This window comes from Propithecus coquereli, unplaced genomic scaffold, assembly GCF_000956105.1.
Source record: "Propithecus coquereli isolate 6110/MARCELLA unplaced genomic scaffold, Pcoq_1.0 Scaffold228, whole genome shotgun sequence".
Lineage (NCBI taxonomy): Eukaryota > Metazoa > Chordata > Mammalia > Primates > Indriidae > Propithecus > Propithecus coquereli.
The window spans coordinates 3,628,151-3,656,124 of record NW_012147819.1 but is presented as its reverse complement, the minus strand read 5'-3'; the positions used below and the strand labels follow the sequence as shown (position 1 = coordinate 3,656,124).

Sequence of the window (27,974 nt, the reverse complement as noted above, 5' to 3'; positions counted from 1 at the left end):
AATACCTAGAACACTATTTTTATTTTATTATTATTTTTACTACCAATTTTGCATCAGAGAATATTATTACTCATTGTAGTTAGGTAAAAACTAATGACACAAATCAGATGCTGGTTCTAAAAATCTAAGAGGGTTATGACATGAATTTCAAAGACATCTGGAATCCTCATTTAGAATAGACTAAAACAGAAAGGCCCATTAGAGCCAGCTTCAGGGATGTATGATCTGTATAGGAGCCAGTGCTTAGAAGGGTCCATTGCTTGGGTTAATGCTCTACTGTTGCCATTTTAAAATTCTTAATAATTTGTGAAGAAGGGGCTTCTATTTCCACTTTACACTGGGCCCTGCAAATTATGTACCTCGCTCTGAGGCTAAGAGAAGACAATAGTCCTCAGCTTCTACTCACTGTCCAAGGATATAAGCAGAAGATGGAATGCCCAGAAAGGCAGACAGAATTTCCTCCAAGGTAAATATCCCGATCCTTTTTCCATTCTCTTCTTGCCTGGCGGCAAGCGAAGAAACAGCAGCAGTGGGCTACTGTTCACTACTCCAAATGTAGCCTAGCTCACCAGAAGTGGCAGGGCCACCTGGAAGCTTGACAGAAAAGCAGAATCAGAAACCACTCTATATCTCCCAGATCTGATTTTGCATTTCCCGGGCACATTCAATTCTGAGAAACAGAGCTGTGCTGTTCTGAGAATCATCCGTGACGCCTGTGATAACGGACACTTGAAGTTGCCCTTTTTCCTTAAAGGAGAGTTTTTTCCTACCGTCCACCAGAAAATCTTTAACCTGAGATGTTGCCAGACTGAGACTGTCAACTGATGTGAGCATTACTTTTGTTCCTTCTGCAGTCCATTGTCTAGGATTGAATTAATATGACGTGACATGGTTTGAAAAAATAAAAATAAAAGTAAGGAGAAGAATGTGCAAAGAATGGGTTATTATGAACTAAGCTGAACAGGTGGAAAACCATGTGATAATAAAATGGAAAAAAAAAAAACCCAGCTACCTTAAAAATAAAATAAATAGCTAACATTGAAAACTTAAGACGTGTCAGCCTTCTTATACATTATTTTACATGAATTATTTTACTTAAATTTTATCACAAACTTAAGAAGTAAGTTCTTCCTTTGCAAATGGAGAAACAGGCCTCAAGAGTTTTGAAATGGCATGATAGATTAAGAAAGTGTGCATAAATTTCACAACTATACATTTTTGTTACATACTTATAAACATCTCCTGGATGAATGCTTCCGTGTGAATTGGCACACTATCTCAGAACTAGGTCTTGAAGGGTAAAGAGCAAGGCAGAAAGAAAAAACAAGATGAAGGATTGAATCCTTCAACTGGAGATAAAAGGCAGAAAAATAAAGGACTTAATTCTGAAGGTTGAGATCACACAGAAGTTTGTATCTTAGCATTACTGAACAAAGAGTGGCTCTCAGGCTTCTAAGGAGTGGCTGGGAGGTGAATCTCGAAAGCACGAGGTCAAGTGCCCGATGGTTCCAAAAGGAGGAGGAAACACACAACGCAAAACCCATAAGCACCATCAGCAAGAACCTCAACAGCTGCCAGTTCACTACATTTCCAGGTACAGAGCAACCCGACCCAAACGAGAGCCGGTCTCCAGGACCATGCACCCCGCTGGGCTCCTTCCGCCCCTCAAACCCGGGGAGGGGGAGGAGCCGCGGAATCGAAAGAGAAAACGGCCGGGGCTGGCGGCGGAGCCGGGGCGCGAGGATGGAGCTGCGGTGGCTGCTCTGGCTGCTGTGCTGCGGGGGCGGCGGCGGCACGGGCTCCGGCGCCACCTTCACCCCGACCTGGCCGCGGAGCCGCGAGCGAGAGGCGGCCGCCTTCCGGGTACCGAGCGCGCGCCGCCCTGTGTCTGTGTCCTCGTCCCTCCCTCCTGTCCCGGGTCTGGGCTGGGGAAGGGGGGTCACCGATAGCGGACGCTCCCAGTGGCCCCCTGGCCCGCGGTTCTGCGATGCGCCTGGGGTTCTGAGCTGCGTGTACACAGAGAACTCACTGTTCTCCCTGTGTCAGAGTGTCGCTCTCTCCAATGCCTCTGCTAACCGAAAGATTTGATTTTCCAGAGATTTGTCGCTGTGGATTTATATGATGCGTCCAAAGTAATCAGTAGATATGTCCAAAGTATTCTTTTTTAAAATTTCAGAATATTACAGGGGTACAAACGTTTTGGTTACATGAATTGCTTTTGCACAGTCCGAGTCAAAGTTGTAAGTGTGCCCATCCCCCAGATAGCAGGCATTGTACCCGATAGGTGTGAATTTACCCGTCCCCTCCGTCCCCTTCCCACTTGCTTGGTTTGAAAATATTCTTGATGCTAAGAAGCATCCCCTTTTAAAAGTCCCCTTGACCCTTCCTTCTGGTTTCCAAAGCTGTTCTATTTCACATTTATAATAACCAGAAATAGGGTGCAGCCTGTTGGCGGGAGAAACCTACCATTTTTCTTCCCTAGGGGGCGCCGGTAACCTTCTTCTGCGGTCAGAACTTCATAACAAGAGCCTGCCTTTAGCAAACTCAGAGATTCCTAATGGTGAATAATTTTCCTGAAATGGGGCTCCTTAAATTAATGCACCCAGTTAAAAGCTGTTTCTGACTTGGTGGAGACTGATTTAGAGAAAAGAGAAGCATTTAATTTCCTTTTCAGATTATTTGGGAAAGTCTTCATCATAATGCTTAGATTTTACTCTAGCATTAAAATTTTGAAAAAGGCCAGTTAGCTGAGTATGCATGGGTTTTTCCTGAAACCAAGGGAACTGCAAGGGATACAGATTTAGAGTTTGCCTCACTATGTTCTATATATCTGATACTATTTAACAAATTTTTAAAAAGTCATAAATCATGATTTAATTTATTATAAAAGAATTCATTCATTCTGATTAAAGAATAAGTCTGAATGCTAGTAGTATTGCTCATTGGAAGTGTATTTTTCTTCCTATTATGTTGGAATTCTCATGAGATTCTTTAGTTGTGCAATTTTCTACTCTTCTTCTCTCCCCTGGAAAGTTCCAGTGTTTAGGAAGTCCATCCTTTTCTGATTCTGTCCACTTTTATTTTTTTGCCCAAACCAAGATGTGTATTTTTTTAATCTCCACTTTGTTACTGTTGAGTTCAGTTCTCACTTTCAAAACCAGAGGCACTGGTCCACTCCCTTGAGAGCAAAGTTTCTGGTCTCTATTCCACCCTGTCTTGAACTTGGTTACATTTCCTGGTGAACCATACCCCTCAGGGGAAAATACTCTCACCTCCACTGGTAATGTATTCATTGGCCAAATAAAGAAACACACTGCTGTGCTCCTCAAAAATATCATCTTTAAGGATTGGAAGCTCAGGGGGTTGAAAGTTATAAATATATTTTTAACATATATTTTCTATATAATTTATAAATATGTGTGTGTGTGTGTGTGTATATATATATATATAATTTCTATAGTGACTTCTAATTGGTCCTGTGAAGAGGCCATACCCAGGAGATGAATGTCTGGAAGATACAACTCTTCTTAGGAGAAATAGAAGGATCCAGGTTGGAAGATGGGAAGTTGTGCAGGAGGACAGAATTATGTCAGTACATTTAAAAAACCCTGGGCTAAGAGAGACTGCGAATGTTTTCAAAGGAATTGCTGCTAGTAAGAGTTTGCTTCATGAGCTGGATGCGCAGAAAGGAGAGCAGTTTAGGCTTCAAAGTTGCTGGAAACTGTGAGCGACTTAGCACTTGGCTCCAGTTAGTTCTTTGGGCCTGGGGTAGAGAGCTGGACACTGGGCAAGATGAAAAGGGCCTTGCTGCCTTGGCAACCAGGAGCATTGGGAAGAATTTTCCTGGCCTTGCAGGATGATTGAAATATGTGATAACTGAATCTCAGTCCAACTCTAGAAAACTTTTATCTTTACAAAATTACAGTAGTCCCCCCTTGTCTGCGATGTGCTTTCCATGGTTCCGTTACCTCTGGTAAAGTACAATAAGATATCTTGAGAAAAAAAGAGAGACACCATATTCACATAACTTTTATTAAAGTATATTATTATAATTGATCTCTTTTATTATTAGTTATTGTTAATATCTTACTGCACCTAATTTATAAATTAGTTATCATAGGTATGTATAGGAAAAGACATGTATATATAGAGTTTGGTACTAACCACGGTTTCAGGCATCCACTGGGGAATCTTGGAAGGTACCTCCCACCCCCTGCAGATAAGGGGGAACTATTATATGTCAAATAACGATCGGTTGCGTTGAGACTTTCCACTGTTTACCTATCAGGTAAATTATGTACAGAATCTAAAAAATTCCTTTGCTCCATGATGAAGTAGAGTTAAAAAAAAATAAAGTTTTAAAATTAAAATAGAGTAACAAGGCACTCTGTGTTGTGCTAGAGAGAACAAGAAAAGTTGATAAATACTTTGGACTAAGAGCTATAGTCTTTTGATCCTGGTATCTTATTAAGGGATAGCAAATAGGTGTCATCATGTTTGCAAACTGATTAATCAATAGTGGCTGCCAGAAACATGATGTTGAAAGTATTGAGGGGGATTGCAGCTGGAGGCCCAGTTGTAGAAAGTGCCTGATTGATTAATGGTTTTCATGGCCACAGGTTGAGAGAACTGTGAAGGTTTTTGCAATCCCAGCCTTACGTATTTCTGTAAATTCTCCCAGAATATTCCTTAAATGAAAGTTAGGCGGCACCTATGACACTTTCCCACAAACTTTCATTACATTATTGCTCAGTGAAGACCAGATTCCTCCATGGGTTATTATGGGATGCTTTGCAGGATACCTGACAGGGGAAGGCAGGGGTAGCAACCCTTCTCTCTGCCCTTTCGATCCTTCAGAAACTTCCAGTACTCAGGAAGCTCCTAACTGTTGGATTTAGCCTACTCTCCTTTGTGCCAAAACCTAAGTGTGCACTCGTGTTAACTATTGCTCATTACTTTATGACAGAGCATTTGGTATTTTTATCCTTTTGGGGGCCACAGACCCAATATTGGATCTAATAAAAGTTGCATGTACTCACTTCAGAATAATGTTTCTGAACCGACACACGTGATTTTCACATAAGATTTCAGAAATTTCACCTTAAGAACACTTGCCATAATGAGACAGGCTACATTTTTATAAATTATTTATACATTTAGGAATATTCTCCTGTGTATAAGTAGATGATTATAGCATCTTTGTAATGAGTGATCTTAACTAATGAGCCACAGATATGTCATTAGGTATTGCCATAATCATCCTCTAGATATCTGGATTATGTCCTCCAAATGAACTTTATCCAAGAATGCTTTAAAACTTATTTTCTACCTAACATAAACATAAGGAAGTGAATCTGATGTTAGACAATGTTGTTCAGCAGACTTTTTCTGATGGTTCTTGCTTAAAGCATATATTGACTAAATGGAAATACATTATAAACTTTAAATCTTAGACCAGAATTTATTCATTGTCCATCTTCCCATCCATTTATCTAATACTTTATTTAATATTTACTGTGTATAAGGAACTGATCTACATTTTCTGAGTGATACAGTGAAGAATAAGAAATGTGCTGTGCTCTAAAAAATTATAGTCTAATTAATGAATACTGTTATGTCTGCACATTTATTATAATCCATTTCCTGGTAAACAAAAAGAAGAATGTAAAGACTTGTACACTAGAAAAATAGATTTCCTCAATCAATTCACAAAAGAATACCTATTTAATTCAATCTTTTTGTGTACATATGCACACAAATATTGACTAAGCATTTCTTATTATTTTACTTTGCATAATAAGTATATATCTGCATTATTTTTGTACAAACTTCAGTACACCATATATAAAATGCTTTGTCTAAGAAACTTTTTGAAAGCAGTAATTTATAAAAGTATATGCTATGAAAAGTTTTTATTATTCTAATACAAGACTTCTCACCAGTGGCACTCTTGACATTTCAGAATGGATAATTGTTCCTTGTGGGGCCATCCTGTGTATCGCAGGGTGATTGTCAGTGTGCTGGGCCTCCACTCACCAGATGCCAGTAGCATCCCCCAACTGTGATGATTCCCAGTATGGCAAATAAAGGATAAAATTATCCTCAGTTGGGAACCACTGATCTAAGGATTACAACTCCCAAGTCTTCAGAGAAATTCTCAGCATTGCTCCAATATTGTATACAAATACTTTACCTTTTTTTGCTCATCTCTGGATTTACTGCAACTTCCAGAAAGTAAAGCATTCCCAAGGAGAACATTTTAAATCCGTATGTAAACTTTATGATTTATCCTAAACCAAACTTCAGAACCTGCAAACGAGGGCTGTTAAGAGAAAAGTGTTAAGTAACAGAACTGAAAAACAAACAATGAGTTTAAGGTGCTGGGAAAAAAGTGATCTTACAAAATATGCTTCTCTGGTAATGTCAATATAGAACTTACCCCATGGATGCGTGGGGTTCGTCATCAGGGATTGCACACATCATTGCATATCTTGGTAAGTGCAAAATAAATCACCATTAATAGAAAAAAACCTAGATACCAATGGGGAAAAAATACCAAATTCTCACTGCGTTCTCAGCTAATAAAATAGACTTGAAGTCCCTTAAAGTTTATATGCCTTATGCAGGTTTCCCATGGCCTGAACAACTACACTCTTCAACTAAATACTAGTGTCAGGTTTTAGTCTGAAAATGTCGGTTCTTGGAGCACCCATGGCCGAAGAATGACCAGACATGCCAAAGTTAGGCAAGCACCAAAATGAGGTTTATTGAGGAGACAAGGATAGGATTATAGGGCAAGAACAATATATAGGTTTATAGAGCATGATACATATGCCACAGATGACGACCAGACCCATTGTTGCAGCAAAGAGCAAAAGGAAGGACGCAAAAATGGTCTGCATCTTATTTTATAGTGCCCGGATTGGGACCTCCATAATGGGTCAGACGGCAGTCACCATGGGACAACTTTGATTGGACAGTTGGGAGTCACATGACCTGAGTCTTAACTACGCACGCAGATTGTTCCAGGTCAATTTCCGGACTCTATGGTACCTATGTGGCTTGGCCAGCGGGCTAGAGAGTCCTCTACATTCTTTTGCAGCTGGCGGGCTAAGTTATGATTAGCAGATTTGTAGGGTATTTCCTCCTCCCTGGGTATGGCAGTCGCTCGGGAGATTAGGGTGGGGCAGGAACACCCACTTCCTCCCTAGGAGACCCGGAATCCCTCGCCATCTACCGAACACCAATAGTGTGACCTTAGGCAAATCATGTGTCTGGGCCGCAGTTTTTTCACCTGTGGAAAGGAGGTAATATTAGCAGTTACCTTATATAAGGCCAAATGAATTCATATAAAGCACTTAGGACAAATACTGGCATTCAATTTAACAATCTTTTCAACCCTATATATTTTGTGTACTCAGAAGCTGAGAATTTTCTTTTCAGAGAACTGAAAGCCCCAGTAATTTGCTCTTATAGGATTTGCTTACTCCTTTATGAACACTTGAGTACATGGAAGAAGAAAATGCATTATTTGATCTATTCTTACTTAGAGGCAGTCTGTGGGAAAGATTTCACGGATTTTTCTCTGCCAGGAGGTAGATTAAGGACCAGCAAATAGCTGAGAACCTGCAACCCCCTTCCATGGGTTTCTATTCTTAGATCTTTTTAAAAATGACCATTTTATTCTCAATTTACGCTAGACGGAGCAACTTCTAATACTGTTGTCACTCATAATTGGAAAGTTAGGAGAGTAAAGATGCCTGAGAAAGAAGGAGGGGCTTTCTGATCCTATAAGAAAAATGTTGATTTCTGAAGAATTTTATAACTGCAGACTAATCTCCTCATGAGACCTGTTCAGGTTTCTTATCATTAGAATTATCTTTTATCAGACTGAAACAATCCTCTCTGTTTCTTGTTTTGAGCAAACATTGTCCTTCCTTTCTGTTTATGCGTTGATAAGAATTGCAGAGCAGCCATGAATCCTTGCTAGGCTAGCAAAGCAGCAAATTAGAATACTGAAGAGACTGCTTAGGAAAATACTGCGTTTAAATCATAGTTGGAATATAGGATCACCGCAAGCACACATGCTTGCACACACACAAAGACAACTTTAAGAGATTCTAGCTCTTGGAAGGATGGCTGTTGGAAGTCATAATAAAGACAGCTTTGGGACAGAGTCTTATAAGGATGGGATCTTAAGGTATAATGTTGATTAGAGAGATTTAGGATGCACAGTATCTATTAATGTGCAAGGGACATGTTTTTTCTAGTTTTATAAGCATAGGATAATTTCCTCAAGCTTTTTGGCCCTGAGTCTCCTTGCAGGCAGGAATATGGTATCTCCCATTGTAGCTCATTCAGTTAAACACATTTAATTCAAAACAAAACAAACAAAAAATAGGTGAAAGTAGTTATTTTTCACCAAATCTATTCAAAGGCTGTTCTGATTTATCAGCTCTGATTTTCTTCCTGTAAGATCCATCTGATTTTCAAACTTCTGCATTTTCCAAAACTACTGAGGAGAAGTTTCTTTTATATTCCTCAAGACTTCGTATCTTCCCTCAAATAAATGAAGTTAAGGTTCAGGTCTTTCATTTTAATATTTTATATGGCTTTAGAGACACTTACTGTAAAGTTGCTCCCTATTATATGCTCTATTGCCTTATGTTAAGAACATGTGCTGGTTGATCCTTTACCCATCAGAGGTTGTTGATGTAATGAGCAGCAAGAGCCCAATGCAGACGCACAATGTGTGATGCTTCTGTGACATCTGCTTTAACAGCCAGAATCCAGGTAGACCAGAAAAGTCACTTAAAAGAACAGACAATTCAAGAAATGAAATACAAGGCTTTTAAAAATGTAAATGCTGTGAAACCCATATTAGATGACCTTGATATGTGTCCTTCTGTTATAGCAAATAGGAGAATAAATATTCTTTTTATACTGATAATATTATTTTATTGTGAAAGCAACATATTGCTTTCAATAGGTAATTGATCCTGATTTCTAACACCATGAGAAATACTCGTTCCAAGTGAGCCTGAAAGCATGGTCTTTGAATGATATTTTCTCCCATAATAGTACTAACCAGGCCCAACCCTGTTTAGCTGTCGAGATTAGACGAGATCAGGCGCCTTCAGAGTGGTATGGCCATAGACAGAATGACATTTCCTATAATCCAAATGTTCTATGTTTAAAAGAAAAGAAAGAAAGAACATGAAAGTATTTTAACTGAGCATTTATTCTGCCAGCCACTGTAATATGTATTTTCCATACATTATCTTATTTAATCCTTACATTGTGCCAACTCAGCATTATCTCATTAGTCAACGAAGAAAATAAAGCTCAGAGAGGTGGAGTATATAGCCAAAGATTGCACAGCAATGAGAAGACATTTCAATTTGTTGAACAGTTAAGAAACACTAGAGAACTCCATTAAGTGTGTGTGGGTGTTTGTGTGTGTGTGGACATGTAAAAGAATTATGCTTTGTTCAGAAGCCACCAGGGAAGTACTTATAATGTTGTTAGTGGTTTTGCAGAGTCAAAAGAAGGGGTAGGTTTTAGTGGGAGAGAGAGGGCAAAGCAGAGTGCTCTGGGGTTTAGTACTTTGCTCTCGGCAAGAAGTCAACAATTATAAATATTGGATATCCTAACATGGGCTGTGGAGAGCCATGAAATGACAGGAGTCATTGAGCTGGAATGGCACACAAAACTGACAAATCAGATTCTCTTAGACGTCGGCCCCTGGTTGAAAAGTGGAAGAAAGCAGCGTTTCCACAAGCTCTGCAAATACTGGCGTTGCTGACATAAATCAAATAACAGTATAAAAAGTGGCAACAAATGGTGTCTATGGAGAGATTTGTCTTTTCAAACACATGCGTAAGACCACAAACAAGTAACAGTTATTGAAATCATCATTGAAAATTAGGGACACGAATATTTAAAATAAATCAATACTATATTTATTTCACTCATTATTAAGTTGATGTCATTAAAATTACCTCACAGCCAGAATGAATAAACTTTGGATGATGAAATGACATTCCTAAGGCAATGCAACAATTAAGAGAGGTACTTGGGAACTCACTGAGAAAGAAGTGATGTATAAATTTATTTACTTCTAAACATTTTGGCTTTAATCTGACACTTGCTAACTCAGAATGGCAATTTTTTTTTCTCATAGATTATAAAATGATCTAGTAAGATAAATTTGCATTATCTGTCCATCTAAATGGAGAGTGTCTAAATTACCATCTCTCCTCCTAGCCACGCGTGTAAACACACACACACACACCCCTATAATATAATACTTGAAGTTACAGCATTGCCAACACTCATGAGTCTAAAATCTACTCCTGGAATTAGACAATCTTGGCCAAACAATTTGTACAATTTTAAGGATCTTGAAAGGGTGTACCCGTTTATGCCTCATATACGTGTGTGTGTACATGTTTGTGTATGTGTGGGGTATATTCCTGTTTCCCAATGATTTCATGAAGGATGAATCTTACTTTTATAAACAATGTACAGATTTCACAGGCAAACAGAAAATGCTATTGTTATTTCACTTAGCATCACTTTAATACTGAAATTTAATAAATTATGTATGTATTAATAAATTATTTTTATATTTTTAATAATATAAGATTAGTTACTTATACTGATTTTTCCATCAGTATTTCATTTTCTTCTAATTAATTAGAAAATCTCTTGAATAATAATTTTGTTAACTTTAATGGTAGGTAATTTTCATTGTTTACTTTTCAATTTAATCTATGATTTTTGTAGTACACTGAAGGTTTTTTGTAGTCAGCTCTATCAATTTTGACATTATTTTTCCTTTGATATCAAACTGTAAAAGCCCTTTGCCCAATAGTCAGTTTCTTAAAAAAAAAAAAAGTCTGTTAAGATTTTTATTGGAATCTCATTTTATTGAAATCAGTTTGGGAAGATTGCTGTCATAACAATATTGAGTCTTCCAAACTGTGATCATAGTACAATTCACCATTAATTTAGATCTCCTTTCATTTTTCTTTATAATAATTTATAGATTTCAGTCCAAGTCTTAAACAACTTTAGTTAAATTTAGTCATTTTTAAAATATTTGAAAATTCATTCAATTTTTCATATTCATTAAAAATTTAACAATTTTTAAATCTCATTTTCTAATAGTTTGTTGCCAGTGTAAAAAATACAATTAGCTTTTTATATTGATCTTGTTTGTACCTTACAACCTTGCTAAAATTTATTTACTAGTTCAAGTAGCATTTTTGTAGATTGCTTTGCATTTTCTCCATGTTATCCTATTTTCTTCAAATACCTACAGTTTTACGTCTTTCTTTAAAATGAATTTTATTTATTGCTGTTATCTTATTGAACAAAATAGGACTTTCAGTACACTTGTGAAATAAAAGCAGTGAGAGCAGACATTCCTTCCTTTCTCCTATTATGAGGAAAAAAGTAGCGAGCCCTTCACCACTGTCATGTGGGTTTTTCATAAATCCCCTCGATCAGGTTGAAGAAGTTTATTTTTATTCTCAGTCTTTGCTGAGAATTTTTATCAGCAAATGGCATTGCATTTTCTCAAATACTTTTTTTGCATCTGTCGAAAGTAGCATACAGTTTTCCTTACTCCTTTATTCTGTTTATATGATGTATTATGTGGATTGGTTTTCAAGTATTAAACCAACCCAGCATTTCTGAGTAAACTTCACTTGGTCATGATGTATTGTCCTTTTATAAATTGTTAGATTTGATTTGCTAATATTTTCTTAAGGATTTTGCAACTATAGTATATTTATGAGGGATATTGGTGTGTAGTCCTATTTTATTGAGATGTCTTTTTCTGGTTTAGAATAGGAATTACACTGGTCTTACTTAGGTTGCAACGTGTTCCCTTCTTTATTCTCTCAAAGGGTATGATTGGTATTATTTCTTTATTGTACAGAGTTCACCAATGAAGCCACCTCGACCTGGAATTTTCTTTTGGGTCAATTTTCAATTATGAAGTTAATGCCTTTGGTTGGTAAAGGGCTGCATAAGTTTTCTATTTCTCCTACTTTCAGCTTCGGTAATCTGTGCCTTTCAAAGAGTTTGCCCATTTCATATAGGTGGTCAACTTATTGACATAAAGTTTTCAAAATATTATTTTTTTGTGCTTGCAGCATCTATAATCATGGTCCTTCTTTCACTTGTGATACTGATAATTTGTGTCTTCCCTTTATCTTTCTTTCTGTCTTTTTCTTTTTTTTTTTCCTAATCACAGGAGCAATGCCTGTGAGAGAATGGGGAGAGGCCAGGTAGAGCTATCTGATTGCAGTGTAGCTCTGACCTTGGGGAAAGGAGAGAGGGAAGGAAAGTTGGAGGAAGAGCTCTATACTGCCTCACAGTCCAAGGAAGGTTGGAAGGTTTGGCAAGGCCATCGGGGAGTCATTGATCAAAAATCAGCTGTCAGAGGAGTCCCATGTCTCCCCTACATACCCAGCCTCAGTGCTCAGTCATTAGCTAGGTGCAGCCTGGGGGAACTGTGGCTTCCTTGGTGTAATCATGGAAGTTCAAAGTCAGTGAGGCACATTCTTGTGGCTCCCACATGCTCTCCTGTGCATTCTTAATGTCCTTCACTCTCAATCCTTTCCTGACTACTCCAGCTCACAAAGGTGGCCAATCAATACTTACTGATTGAATGAATCCTCTGAATCACTTAGCAGTTAACAGTTTCTGGCTTATATTTGACATTTGTCGTATATAGAATTGCCTTACATTTTAGTTCTGTTTTTATGTTTGTATATCCAGATTACACTCAAAACCCTGCTTCTTCAAGACTTTCTTTAAATGCCCTCAAAAGCTTTATTAATTAGCAGTCCTTCTAGGCATACTCAAAAGGAACAAGTGAGATTATGGTAGCTCCCAGCAATAATTTGCTTAAAAATAAACAGCTGAAAGCTAGTAAGACCATGACATATGCAAAGTATCATGTATCTATTTATTCAACAGCAAACACTTATTGGGGATCTATTGTGTACCAGGCATGTGTTCAGAAGGTAACACTGAGATGAAAAAGACAGATAGGCCTCCCCTTATTTCACTGATAGGTTTTGGAGACAGACACACAATAAATATATAAGTACATAAACAAATGTGTAGAAGAGCTAGGCTTGGAAACTTACCAAATGATAGTCCCCTGAAGTTTTATTTATCCTACACAATTGTTTGGTATTAGGAAATTGAAGCATGTTCCTACAAAAGACAAGTCTAAGATAAATGATCACAAAATTCAAAGTTGAAGAATCTATAAATAATGGCCACATTTTCCCTCCTTATAGAAATACCAGGCTCTCTTGCTGGAACATTTCCAGGATTGCATCTCCTTCACAATGCCTTTTTACCCTACATAAAGTAGAGATATCTATAAAGCTTTAATAGAATTAGATTGATTTATTCATTTATTTACTCAGTCCTTTTTTCATGCTTCATTACTTAGCGATGGGAAACACAAAGATGATGAGGACACTTTCCACATTCATAATTATTTAATCACATGAGTGAATGTCTACAGGTGACAATTTGCCACTAGTATCTAGTGATTATTTGCAATTTATTTTATTTTTTGACTATGTCAACACTTTACAACTATGTATGCGATGCTCTCAACATGCTTAGTGAAGACGAATTATAAGTGGATAAGATACACTTTTCCCAGCCTCAAAAAAAATTGTCTGAAATTAGACAGTAGTTCAGTAGTTCTAATATAAAATGTTTATAAATCTGGTATGGATATCTTATACAGCTTTACATTGTAATCTGTAGGAAATCATGCTTTGGCTTTTATACATGAAAAATATTTCCAAGTTAGTTAAACACAGATTACTTTGGAAAATTGACATGGTAGATATAAAATAGCTTTGTTTTTTTCTTTTAGGAAAGTCTTAATAGACATCGATACTTGAATTCTTTATTTCCTAGTGAAAACTCCACTGCCTTTTATGGAATAAATCAGTTTTCTTATTTGTTTCCTGAAGAATTTAAAGGTATGGTCTCATGGTGATATTAGTTGATTTATCTCCTGATGTTAATAACTTGTTTACTTAACCTTTGATGAAGTGTTTAATTGTAAATCTAGTAAATTGAGTAATAGTTGACATTTGTTAAATACCAGATAAGTGTTAAGCATGTACCATGTGCTTACCATAATAAAAATAAATTCATGATTCTCTGCTAATTATTGCTTAAGAAATAAAGATTTATGCACATTTCCATGTGACTATAAGGGACAATTGTCTTGTCACTTCTGCAGTTTTCTGTGCTATTTCTATTCAAGATACTTGTGGTTCCATGGTTATGATAGATCAAATGATGTCAATTATACTCATCTTTATTACTGATCTAGTTCTATCAAACAAGTCATCTTTTGTGTGAGCTCCAGCCTTATTGTAGGAATGCTTCTCTTTCATAGCTTTCAGCTGAATGCATTTCATGTTACATAAAATCACATACAAAAAAAATCCTAAAATTACAGGTCTACTAGAACTGTTTCTGTTTAAAAAGTTCCTCCAAAAATAATCCCAAGGGTCCCTCCCTTTGCTATAATATTGGTTGTCTTTTCATTTTATGTTTTTATTCAGCCATTTATTTAAGAAGCAGACCGTCCAGGTTTCCCAGATACTCAGCAGGTGTACAAATGTCCATCTCCAATGTATCTTTGCCATTAAGATTTGACTGGAGGGACAAGCATGTCGTAACGCAAGTGAGAAACCAGCAGACGGTAAGTTTTAGATCTTTTTTCTTTTTTAATCATTTAAACATTGGAAGGCACCTTTGAGGTCAAGTTTAATTAAACGTGTAATAGAGCCCATCATTTCTCTAGGAAAATAACACCTCAATTATCCAAAAGTCACAATGAAAGGGAATCTCTGGGGGAGCTAGAGGCAGATGTCAAAGCCCTGACTTTTATCCCTGAAGGGAAGCCTTCCTGGCTGTGTTCGCTCATTAATTGCCATTGCCACCGGCACACGAACTCAGGGATTCTTGCCAGTAGCTGTATCTCAGATGCCAAGCCTTGTGTAGAACAGCAGGTAGAAGGCTGGAGAAGGTAAACATGGCCACTAAAGGCTTAAGTAGTTTCCAAGGAAAACAATACTGAGAAAGTAAAATGAAAATGGAGACATTTACCAACAGTGCTGCCAGATCTGCTGGGCTCTCAGGCCTCATCTCGTGATCTCCCTCAGAAAGCCCTGCTCCCATCCTCCCAGGATCACGCAACTTTTAATCTGTGGTGCTTAAAAGTATAATCAGTAGTCAGTTCAGCTACAATGTGACATATACATTCCTAAAAACCACCGTCTGTGCAAAAGTGTGCAATAAAATGACAGGAATTATGGGATGGAAATGAGTTTAGGTCATAACACTTAAGAACTTCTAAAAAGAATGAAGACTGATAAACCTGGAAGCACAGTTTTATACATGTTAAATGATTAAGAAATATGTAAGTACTGCAATAAATATAACAATTTACTTTGAAGAAGACCCAAAGTGTGCCTGTGGTCTGGATGTTGGAAGGGCTGCAACTGTGAGTTACTCTGAAGTGGTGGAAGGAGGGTCCTCTGAAATCAGAAGGGGAGTGGTAACATGGGATGTGGGAGGACATGACTTATGATGCATGTAGTGAACCTGCCTGGCTGGTCGATGTTTGAAGGGTGTGTGCGTGTCATTCCCTAGCCATCTGCACCCCCACTGTTGGCCAGGAATGCCAGCCAGCAGGGAAAGTCAGGCCCCTAAACACAGGACGGTCATCTCCATTTGTCTGCAGTTTGTGTGCAGTGGAAAACCTCAACAGGTCCTTCGGCCTTCCCTTGTATGGAAAGTATTTTGGACCCAGCAGTTTCTTAGTGAATGCCTAGTTAGAATGATCCTTTTTATTTCTCAGATTCTTTATTTACTACTGTGCATTAAATTTTACCACCAAATCATTTGTTTTATTATTGGATTCATAACATGTGAAATAGGCATAAATCCAACCTTTGCCAAAATTGTCTGCAGTGTATTAAAGAGGAACTTTTAATTAGGCATCTTTAATAAAGGAATATACTGGAGAGAGATTTTTTGGGAGGGTACGGGGACAGGCAGGAACTGCCCTCGTGGCCTGAATAAAGCTAGCTATGAGTATAATGTCAGCAGCCTGTATTCACATTTGTTGAGATTTGGAGACTCTGCCATGGAGTCAGTTAGTGAATATTTTACTGTGCCATAGGCACTGAAGATATAGACCTAAAAAAGAGCACTTAAAGCCATAAAGTTGCTCAAAACCTCACTCTACAAAGACATCCAATTGTTCTTCCTTTTTTTTTTTGGCCTAATTCTGCAGCACATGGTTTTCTGTCCAGTTTCAAATCTTACTCTCTTCTCCGCCTTTTCTTTGAATCCTTCTTCCTTTTACATGATCCCTAATTCCCTACCCTCTCTCTCCTCCCTTTCTTTCAGACTAGCCCTTTTATTCTTTTGTTCTAGCTTATCAAAGAAAAGCAAGTTAATGGATCCACAATCAGCATGATTGGCAGGTGATGTTTGAGGAATGATTGATAGGAGTTTAAATCATTAGGACATTTCATGTGCTTCCACAATGTGCATACTTAATAGGTACATGCTGCCATCTTGATAGCCTGAAAAGTAATTCATTCAGCTACTGTTTTAATCAACTAATGAGTACAACACACCTCGTCCCCCACATCCTCTCCTCACTGACTTCCACCCTTGGGTTGGAGCTGGTACATGACCACAGAAGTACAGAGTCCAGAGAGAAGCAAGGGTGATTGAAGTATGGGGATGAGAGTTGGTACACACTCTCCAGTAGAAAAGCCACTTATAAAGAGAAGTCACAGTGAACTGACCAGTGTTTTAAAATATCATCAGGAACAGGGCTGTGGCTATGCCTTTAATCCAAGCACTTTGGGAGGCCAAGATGGGAGGATCGCTTGAGCCCTGGAGTTCGAGGTTGAAGTGAGCTATGATGATATCACTGCACTCTAGCCAGGGTGACAGAGGGTGACTCTGTCTCAAAGAAAAGAGAAAACATCAGTTAGTCCCAGTGTTTCCTCAATCTTTAAAAGTTCACTTTGATCTTTCATAGTCTAATTTACAACAGCAATATTACTACTAATTTAACATTAATAATTAAATGTTGATGCTCAAAAGAGACTTTCAGGTTTTTGTTTTTTTTCTTTTTCTTTTTTCAATTTGAAATCTAGAGGATAGGCATATATATTTTGTAGGTTTCCAGATTCTGGAAACTTTACTTGATTTGATGACTTGTTATATAATTCACAATGTATCAGTGAATTGATTTAAGCCCTATTTGGTAATAAATGCTACCCCCTTTCTATTTGTAAACAGTGCGGAGGATGCTGGGCCTTCAGCGTGGTGGGTGCAGTGGAATCCGCATGTGCGATAAAAGGGGAGGCTTTGGAAGACCTAAGCGTACAGCAAGTCATTGATTGTTCCTATAATAACTATGGCTGCAATGGAGGCTCTACTCTGAATGCTTTGAACTGGTTAAACAAGGTGACTAGTCTCCCAGCCTTTTAAAGTCTTAATTTCCTATTTTGCTTGTTTGCTGTGTGTTCAGAATTCAAACAATTTACTCTCATGTATTAAGTAATGTTTTCAAGTTCAGAAATGTAGATAACCAAAGCTTAAAGTAATTAATTAGAAGATTTAAAGATGAATTGCTTCCAGGCAAATCAACCATCAAGAAATCAAAGGGCGAAAAATCTTAGCTGAGATCTGTCTTCAGAAAAATATTTATGTTTACTTCTTGATGTTTCTTAATAGGTAAATGCTTTTTTTTCTGCAGACACATATCGTGTAATTTCCCAGAAAGATGAGAGCATATGATTATTTATTTTCATAGAACATCTGAATGTTAAGGGTGAAAGGGACGTTAGAGGCCAAGTAATGCCGTAGCTTTTTGTATGGATGAAGAAATGGGACCTGAGAGGTGAGAGATTGTTGCCAAGTCAGTGGCTGAGCCAGAGCTGCACCTTCATTCCCGGCCTCCCCCAGCCTGGCTCCGCCTGGTAGACCACAGGGTCCCTCAGTGTATTTAGGACTCTGACATTGTCCCAGATCCAGCATCGACTGCATGAAACCTGCCAATGAGGGCGCTATTTTGTTTTCTAAAAAGTCATCAAGCAGGAGTTCCCTAAATCCGAATGCCCCGCCGTTGTCCATTCCCTGTATTTCCAACCCCTGTATTCCAGAAGCTGCTCTGTACACATTGTGGACAACAGTGAATTGTGCGGCCCCTCCCTTTCGTAAGCCCAGCATTCAGAAAGGGACGATTCCATACAGACAACTATAAAATACTTGACACATGCTAGATCAGTAGTCCTCAGCATTTTAGGAACCAGGGACCAAGGAAGACAATTTTTCCACGGACGGGGCGGGGAGGGGGGTGGTTTGGGGATGATTCAAGCTCATTACTTTTATTGTGCAGTCAAACCTCTCTGCTAATTATAATCTGTATTTGCAGCCACTTCCCAACGCTAGCATCACCGCCTCAGCTCCACCTCAGATCATCAAACATTAGATTCTCGTAAGGAGTGTACAACCTAGATCCCTCGCATGGTCCGTTTACAGTAGGGTTCACGCTCCTCTGAGAATCTAATGCCCCAGCTGATCTGACAGGAGGCGGAGCCTGTACTGTGATTGCTGTGATGCCGGCGATGGAGAGTGGCTGTAAATACAGATGAAGCTTTCGCTTGCTCAGCCTTCGCTCACCTCCTACTATGTGGCCTGGTTCCTAACAGGCCGTCGACCAACCAGGTACCAGTCTGCAGCCTGCTGGTCGGCCCAGTGGTTGGAGACCGCAGTGCTAGATGAATGGCAGAAAGTGAAGTAACGGAGACGATGCTCGCCCTACCCATTGCCTGTGTATAAACCCCTGCACGGAGTCTCAAAGACTTGTTAACACAGAGCCAGGAGCCCTGGAAGGAAAGTGTGCTGCCCTGTTGTTCCCTCAGGGGAAAGATGGCGAGACTTTATTATCAGATAGCTGGAGGTCAAGGAAAAGAAGCTATAAGAACACAGAAGTAAAAGAGAAAGAAAGATATCGACACTAATTGTTTAGGATATCCAGAGCAAGCACCTAAAGATTTAATTTGCAATACTAAGAACCCAGAGTATATCCACATGATAAAGGTGAACCTATTTTGACACACTGAAGTAAGTTCTGTTTGATTTGTAAAACAACTGACAGTGAACATTTTGGGTAATTGTTTTGTTTTAGATGCAGGTAAAACTGGTGAGAGATTCAGAATACCCTTTTAAAGCACAAAACGGCCTGTGCCATTACTTTTCTGGTTCACATTTTGGATTTTCCATCAAAGGTTATTATGCATACGACTTCAGGTAAGTGTCTTATTCTATTGTGTTTTTCTCTATATATTTTTAATTTATGACCTAGTAACTATTCAGAGTTAATTACTTGACTGAAGGCATCACTGCATACTCTTAATTGTTTTAAACCTTACTTTTTAGTAAAGAGACTAATTGGCGATCACAATGGAGCGTTAAAAATGTTTCTTAATCTACTTATTTTCCTATGAGTCATTACTTCGGAAACAACAAATTTCAATCCAGTTCACAGGATAATTTATACCCCCTTCTGCTTTCCAAATTTAAGTGTTAAGATACCACTTGCATATTTCCATCTTAATGTTGAGTCAATCCAAAATTGCTTGTTACAGACTTTCCAGCTAATACGAAGCAGGCTACATACCAAGAAGCACTTTTTCAACACCTTCTATGTTCCTCACATTATTCAAGGCATCAGCCATAAGAAAAACATAAACCAAAACTTTCAGATTAGAACCGAGAGAGAATATACAGCTACAGATAAATTATGTAGCACACACTGTAAGCACTGTGGAATAGATAAAGACAGGATGAGGAAAAGGATTGTATTGGACAGGATGAATTTGGCTAGGTTCGGGGGGAAACATTCATGAAAAATTCTTTAAAAACACATGAAAAACACAAAGCCAGCTAGAGCATCACTATGATCCTTTGATACAGTGAAAATTAGGTGTTCAGGGATGAAAAAAAAAAAAGCAGATGAAAACTCAGCTAACGCCTGGCTTCATTTAAAAATATATGTATAATGGGAATTTTGCAGAGTCTTTTGAAACAGAGAAACTAAACTAAATTAGGATAAGGTAACAGTGGCCTGTGACTTACTGATACTAAATATAAAAGAATCCCTTGATCCAGATGGTATCTGCCCATGGGATCTGCAGGAAATCAAGGGTGAAATTGCATCCTTGAACAAAATATAACCCCTTTTAAATGAGCCTGGCAGAGGACTGGCATATTGTCAGCACGGCTTCCGCCTGCAACAAGGACCCTCGGGGTGACCCTAGGAACTATACACCAGAGAGCCTTAATTCCACAGCTGGCAGGCTACATGGGATTTATAATAAAATGTGCAGGGTCACCGAGTACATTGGTTAACATCTCCTTTGGGGGTACAGGTAATGTGGTTTCTAAAATGAGAAAGTGTGCTTCTATAAGCATCAGTTCCTTGAGAGTATAATGGAAGAGTGTACACAAGAAGAAACTGGATTTTCAAAATATCATTAAAAGGGATTCAGGGAACCCCTTGTTATGGATAGGAAATTGAAAAAAAATTAGGAAGAAGCAAAAGAATATAATAGGCATTACTTTGAATTAGGAGAGGGGAGAGGAAGCTGATTATGTTATACTACAAGGAGGTATTTCTTCGATTCATTCATTCATTCATTCAAATCGGTTCTGGGGATTTGGCAGTGAACAAAACAGACAAAACTCATGGACTATATTTTAGTGATTGAGACAGGCAATAAGCAAAACAAATAAAAAATATGTATGGCATGTTAGATGTAATCATTTTTAAAAAGAACAAAATAAAACAGTGTGAGGAAGAGGAAAGGTCAGGGGCCGGGGGGAGGGAGTATACAGTTTCAGAAAGGGTTGCCAGACAGGACCTCACTAGGAAGGTGATATTGAAGTGAAGACTTGAAGAAGTACGAGGACTTAGCCACGCAGATATCTGGGGGACACTTCCAAGCAGAGGAAACTACAAATGCAAAGGTCCTGAGGCAGAAACAATTGGAACATTTGTCTGCTGGTTATGTCCATGGATTGCCATCTTATTTCTTATTTTCCAATGTCTTTGCTATCTTTTCTTCAGCTCCAGCTCAAGCAGGGATTATTACTAAATTGTTTCTTTGAGCCTACAATGTTAATTACACTTTACATTCTAAAAAATATTTCTCCTTCTTGATCTTTCTGCTTCTCTCTCATTCCTCTAACTGAATCTTAGATGCAATATATTTACAGTAATCCTTTTGTTATCTTAAATGGATGGTGACAGCTGTGTTCCAGTTCACACAGAGATTATCATATATATCATATTTAAATTACAAAATATTCAAAGAATTTAATGCAATAAAATATACTTTATATACACTAAATCCTATGCTTAACCAAATTAATTATTAGATGACTTAGAAATTAGGGAAGGAAAAATGTTTATTGTAAACTTAGGGTATAATTTATGTGCTAGACATGCTATATAATTTATATCCTGCAAAATTACTTTGGATAATTTTATTTTCATATTGATTCTGCATGGTAGGTGGCAAGACTGCAGTGCCCAGCTGGAATTTGAACCCAGGTGTGAGAAAATTCAAAATCTATCAAGACGCCTTTTAAAAATTCTATAATTTTGCCTGTCTTAGGGTAATCTTGATGAATACGATCATTATTATAGCAGCAGAAATTAGAAACATCTGCTTATTGGTCTCCAAAATAAGGATTTTCACATTAATGAGTAGCATGAATAAGTGTATAAAATAAGTTTATAGCTTCTATTTCAATAAATTCCATTGTTACACATTCAATTTTTTGCTCATGTGTGAATGAAATATTCCCTTGCTAGAAACTGGTCTCCAGCTGGGTGTCATGAGGGATTATTTACTCTTTGCAGCCACTAATCCACCTATGGCTTGCTGTAGCAATAAACCACCAAGTGCTATCTTAATGGCCTGAACTATCAGTAACTTGGTTTCAGTGTCCTTCACTCACAAACCTGACCTTTGAAAAATGTAAATAATGGTTTGATCATATACTTTTAAGATCGATGAAGGACAAATGTTGTATAAAGTAAGACTTTATTGGTAGATGTCCATGGGTTAAAACAGTAATTGTGTATTTTGCAGTCTTCCCAATCTAGCACCTAGTTCTCCTTCCATCTTAACATTTCTTCTTTTTGTACATTTTTTTCAACATTTCTTCTATTGTATAATTATATTAGCTACTTTTGGGTAAGCCTTCCCTATAATTTCTATACTTGACATTCACTAGCGTAAGTCGGTTAGTCTCTTGATTCACAGTGTGGCAGAGATGGCAAGAGATATCCAAATATCTAGTCTTCCCCCTTTTCTTATTAAAAGAATCTCTGTATTGTAACTGGGTACTTTTCCAGCCAGCTACAAAATTCGTTCCCCATCTTCCTTTAAGCCAGACTTAGCCATATGACTGAGCTCTGGTCAATGAGATCCATGCAGACATGTACAGAAGTATTATGTGTTATTTCCGGGAATTCTCCTCAACAGAGATGTACCACTTCTTCTCCTTTCTACTTCCTGCTGTCTGAAATATGTGTTAAATGGCTGGAGCCCCAGCAGCCTTTTTGGTCCATGAACAGACCTTGAGAATCGAAACTTCACAAAACAGAACAATTATATGGAACACTCCTGGGTCCCTGATACCGCAGAATCCATAGCAGTCGTAGATTGCCAATCTCCCAGACTTCATTTAGCCTCCATTATTGCTCTTTTGTAATTACAACCACCAAATCTACTCATAACCATACACAGATTAAATAGATCATTTTTTATTTTTACCTTAAAAACTAAGATTTTTCACCAAATGTTTCTTTCTTTCTTTTTTTTTTTTTTTTGGTAGTGAACAAGAAGATGAAATGGTGAAAGCACTTCTTACCTTTGGCCCTTTGGTAGTCATAGTAGATGCAGTAAGCTGGCAAGATTATCTGGGAGGCATAATACAGCATCATTGCTCTAGTGGAGAAGCAAATCATGCAGTTCTTATAACTGGATTTGATAAAACAGGTAAGTACTGATAAGATCCAGTTGATTGCTTTCCAACTTGGACTGTGAAAGCCAAATGATTCACCATCCTATAGAATATTGAAATTTGGTTTTGCTATGTCAAAGTCCCCATAAGACCTTCACAACTTCTCAGTAATCTTACAGGTGTAAATACCCTGTCAGGTTCCACCTATCAATTTTTTGATGGATACCTTTTTAAAATGATGATAATTTTTATTTAAATAATGTGCATTCTCCTTCTGGAATATTTAGGATAATTGTTGGGAAAAGAGAGGTACTTAGTATTTTATCACACATATCTAACAATTCTTTTTTTTTTTTCCTTTTCTCAAGTCCTTGGAAATGTATGTGTGTTTTCATTTTTTGCAGTCCTTGTGTTAAGCAAAATGAGCTTAAACATGTATTTCTACTGATTGGAATGTGACACTAAGCACAGCTCGGGTTTACTTTATTTAAGTTAGCATTACATGACAATTTGTAATTTTTTCCTCAAAGCTGATATCAAGAACCCAACTTTAAATAAAGAAACTCGTGCATCCATAACAAATATGAGTTTTCAGGGTTTGTTATCACTTTATGTTTTGTAGGAAGTACTCCATATTGGATTGTGCGGAATTCATGGGGAAGTTCATGGGGAGTAGATGGCTATGCTCATGTGAAAATGGGGAGTAATGTTTGTGGTGAGTCATGAATTTGTGTTCAAAACTTCAGTTCAACACTTGTGTTCAAAACATGTCAAGAAATATGTTTTGAATATATTAAAAATACAAACCTATCCAGTTTATGGTACCCTTTCAATGTACTCAGATCATTTTTGCAGTAATAATTGTTTTGTCCTTTAACCAAATGATAAAAATAAAAGACTGTTTTAAAAAGAGGCACTAATGAACATACTCACATTTAAAAAGGAAGAAGGATTGTAGCAAAAATATTAATATATATGTTACATATATATATCAAAACATAAGATAAAGTAATAACTTACCAAAGTTAACTACTTCAAAATCAGATAAACACTCAACTTAAGAGACTGAACTTCTCCAGAAATATCTTTTTTTTATTATTTTGTTTTTGCATTCCTGGAGAAATATTCAGTAGTCGCTAGGTAGTCTGAAGGCGAGAAATGTCTTTTTATTCCAAATTTATATTTTGTAACCGTATGAATTTTTCTGTGTATTATAATCCCTGCTCAGTGATTATCAAGAATAAGTTTTTCTTTGTTTCAAAATATATGAAAATCTGAGCATTACATTGTTTCTGACATAATATGCCTCTAGTCACCTACAAAATTCTAGCAAAACACCCACTGAAATTGAGAGGCTTAGGCAAATAACCAAACATGGTATTCATTTTCATTGAATACTACTTTTTTAATTGACCATAAACCAAACTAAAATAACTAGTTTTTTAGCTGTATTCTAAAACCTATATTCAAACCTATATTCTGAAACTTTTGATCTAGAAAATCAGCCTATTTTCTGAATCAAGCTAAACCCAAAATAAATTGCATAAAGAATGATCATTTAATTTCTCATTACAATTAGTTCTAGCACATGTACAATTTTTTAAAAAGCATTATAGAACCTTCCATATTGTGAGACTTAGTTATAGAAATATTTGAGTTTGTGTTTTGATTCAATCTAATGACTTTTATCCAATCATTCCATAAAGTAGAATCTATGAGAGTTAATAAATGACCTGTTCTAGCACCCCAATGAAACAATTTTCATAAATTATTCATTGAAAAGAGTCAACATTCCAGAACTCTTTTGGCCAGAGCACTAGCAACACAGTCAGACCTCCACTTTTCAGAATTGTTGGGGGCTTGTACATCTTTGGAACTGCAAGTAATTACTGCTGCCTTTCTTTGAACATTGGCTACGGAACATTCTTTATCTCTAACTGTGGCAGCGGTGGTGCCTGGATTTGGGCTGAGGGTGGCTGTCTTCAAAACTCTGACAGGAGAGGTGCACGGCCATGATTCAGATATTGGTTCATAATTGCCTCAATTATGATTCTTCATTCCCTACCACAATCTTTCCCTGACCCTCAGTTTCTAGGGATGAGTTGAGATAATTTTTTCTCTCTGCCTATTAATACTTTCCCAATTTGAGTCTCTAAGGGCCTGGTTGGTTATTAACTACACAGGGATATAAATGTCCTGAAAGTGAATATTCCCTGAAAGATATTAATACATATCTGATGATGGTTGTATGACTCCTATGAACAATAGTATAAGGCAGATAGTTTTCCATAGCCCCAAGAGATTTCAAAGATGTGGTTAATTACAGTGAAATCTTGTCTTCAGATAGGCTGTTTATTGCTTTCACCATGATGTTCAGAGCTTTGTTCGTGTATGTTAAGAGAGCATTGTGATTTACTGAAATTACACTCAAGTTCAAATCTTAGAGTTTGAATTATGAAATTGTATTTAAAATAATCTTATAAGTTATTTTGCCTCTAAAAAATATATATTAATGCAATACAGATTTCAGATGCTTTCACCTATTTAGTTAACAAGTAGTTTGTGTTGTGAGTTTCTTTTAAATTTTTTAAATTTGTTTAATTTCTTGAAACAAAAATATTTGGCATGTTTCTAATATGCCTAATATTTTTTCTAACGTCTGCTTTTGAGGATGCCATGTTTACACTGACATGTAGTGATAACTATTACATTATTTTCTTAGTAGATACTCTTTCTGAACCCAAATGAAAAGTAAGTTTTAATTTGTTATTTAAAAGGCATCTAAAGAGGAAATCAACTAATACTAATAATTTCTTTTTTTTTTTCTTTAGGTATTGCAGATTCGGTTTCTGCTATATTTGTATGACATGTTAGGCAGATGAAGAAACAATTACAAAAATGAAGGTTTTCCTAATACAGTGTAACATAGTACTTCATTTTAAATCTTATTCAACTTCAGGCTGCAGCAACTACCTACAAAAGATTCTAGGGCCCAGGAGTATTTAAACTAAGTTGTAGAATATTCCCTTCTTACGGAGAGATGGACAACCAAAGTCTGTAGGAAGAACTCCAGCACTGCAGTCTGCAAGAAAATCTGTGGAACAGTTTGCTGTCCTGGGAGGAAGGTCAGATTAGTAGATATTTTAGGTCCCTGCAACTTGAAGATTCTATTGTTTGTTTTTTTTTCCCTTATTATTTGTTTGTTTATTTGTTTTTAATGAAATTCTTCAGATGGGATCAAAGAGGCGATAAGAATTTATTTTCTTTTCTGGGATATAATCACTAGCCTTAGATTACCCCTCTACACAGGAATGGCCAACCTAAAATTCTGTGTGCCTCACACAATTATATTAGCAGCCCTCTGAGATGGAGTATCAGGATTTGAAACACCAAGTGCTTTACCTCAACAAGCAGTGCTTACCTTGAACAGCAAAGCGGCCATATAGAAGGAAACAAAGGCAAATCCCTTCTTAAGAGAAACAGTTAAAGTGATAGCAACTAAATGACCAATATGGCAACTATGTGTTCAGAAATCTCTACTAGCATTCACAAGAGACAAGTTTGGAAATTTTCATTGCCGATAGGAATCCAGTAGATTTTATTTCTTACTTTTTCCCCTTTATTAGAGAACAAAGTGTTATGCCACATTTTCTCACCCTCTTTCTCTTTCTGTTAATCAAATTTTCCTAGTGGTTTGGCTTCCCTGACCAAAGAATTCTCATTTTTACTTTCTAGTTCTATTTTCTAACCACTTCCTGGGCTCCCTTCATCTCTATGCCTTTATCAACATCTGGCTCTTCCTCCCAGGATTTGTTAGCACCACTGTTTTCAAAGTCCAATCTCTGAACCTGGGGGTATCAGCCAAACTGTGAGCTCCCCAGACTCTGTCCGTTTTCTGCTTGGTTTTCCGGGTCTTCAGTCCTAACTTAAGTGTTCTTTGGGGTGTTCTTTGTGCACCCCTTTTTGCCTTCGCTTGGTTCTCAAGTCATGATGCCTGTGATCTCTTGCATCGTTAATTGTGCGAATGATTTCAGGTGCTGTGCCACGATTGAAGTTTGATTAACTTGCATCCACAGCAGTGACCAATAATCCTGTGCAGAGAGAGGGGAGCTATGTTCTGCTTCTTGTGTAAGCAGTGGCAGAACCCTAGAACCAAAGAGCTCATCTTCTGATTAAGTACAACCATATTAAATGAGTTACTATAAGAACATCATTTCAAGTACTACGTATATAAATATTACTTCTCTAAAATTTGTCATTATTTTCTAATGTAGAAGATCTGAACAAAAGTAAAACTTCATAGGCAGCAGAAACCACTAAAAAAATTCAAGGACATCTCATTTTTTCTCTAATTTTTGCCCTTTATCCTTGCCCTTTATTAGAAAAACAAAATCAAAGACAAAATACTGTATTTATTTTTGTACACCAGCCAGAACCAATCTCAAAAGAATGTGTGTTGACTCAGGTTTAGAGATATTCCAGGAAGACAAATATTGACATTTTTGTTCTAGTTTGTGTTGTTACTGTACTGACTTTCTATATGATATAAATGCTTTTCTTATACTCTTTTTCAAAGGCTAAAGGATTTTTAACATCTCAAAATGATTAACACCTCTTAGCTGTTCTGGATTTTGATGACTTTATAATAAAACAACCTATATTTGACTTTGGTTTAAAAGAACCTGTTCTTAAGTATGTGGCCTACATTTCGTCAACACATTATTAATGTGCTTTATGTTCACAGACTTTTCTCAGCTCCAAATCCATATATCCAATTTTTGGGTTTCTCCACAGACACTTTAACCTTAATGTCTCTAAAACTCCATTCATCATCCTCCCCGCCCCCA

General features: G+C 37.2%; 1 protein-coding gene across 1 annotated transcript; it reads left to right on the top strand.

Annotated features, from left to right (window-relative positions):
• The first annotated feature begins 1,686 nt into the window (after nucleotides 1-1,686).
• On the top strand, nucleotides 1,687-27,479 carry CTSO (cathepsin O). The gene is made up of 8 exons (XM_012645255.1): nucleotides 1,687-1,863; nucleotides 13,919-14,027; nucleotides 14,622-14,761; nucleotides 17,386-17,553; nucleotides 19,280-19,401; nucleotides 22,999-23,162; nucleotides 23,750-23,842; nucleotides 25,959-27,479. The coding sequence occupies exons 1-8, from the start codon at nucleotides 1,744-1,746 to the stop codon at nucleotides 25,991-25,993; spliced, it is 951 nt and encodes a 316-aa protein (XP_012500709.1). The 5' UTR covers nucleotides 1,687-1,743; the 3' UTR covers nucleotides 25,994-27,479.
• The last annotated feature ends 495 nt before the right edge of the window (nucleotides 27,480-27,974 follow it).

Bases quoted from the DNA above. Each gene is read 5' to 3' on its own strand.
- CTSO (XM_012645255.1), top strand. From the start codon at position 1,744: ATGGAGCTGCGGTGGCTGCTCTGGCTGCTGTGCTGCGGGGGCGGCGGC. The intron at 1,864-13,918 runs GTACCGAGCGCG...TTTTTCTTTTAG, and splicing joins GAGAGGCGGCCGCCTTCCGG to GAAAGTCTTAATAGACATCG. The intron at 14,028-14,621 runs GTATGGTCTCAT...GTTTTTATTCAG, and splicing joins GTTTCCTGAAGAATTTAAAG to CCATTTATTTAAGAAGCAGA.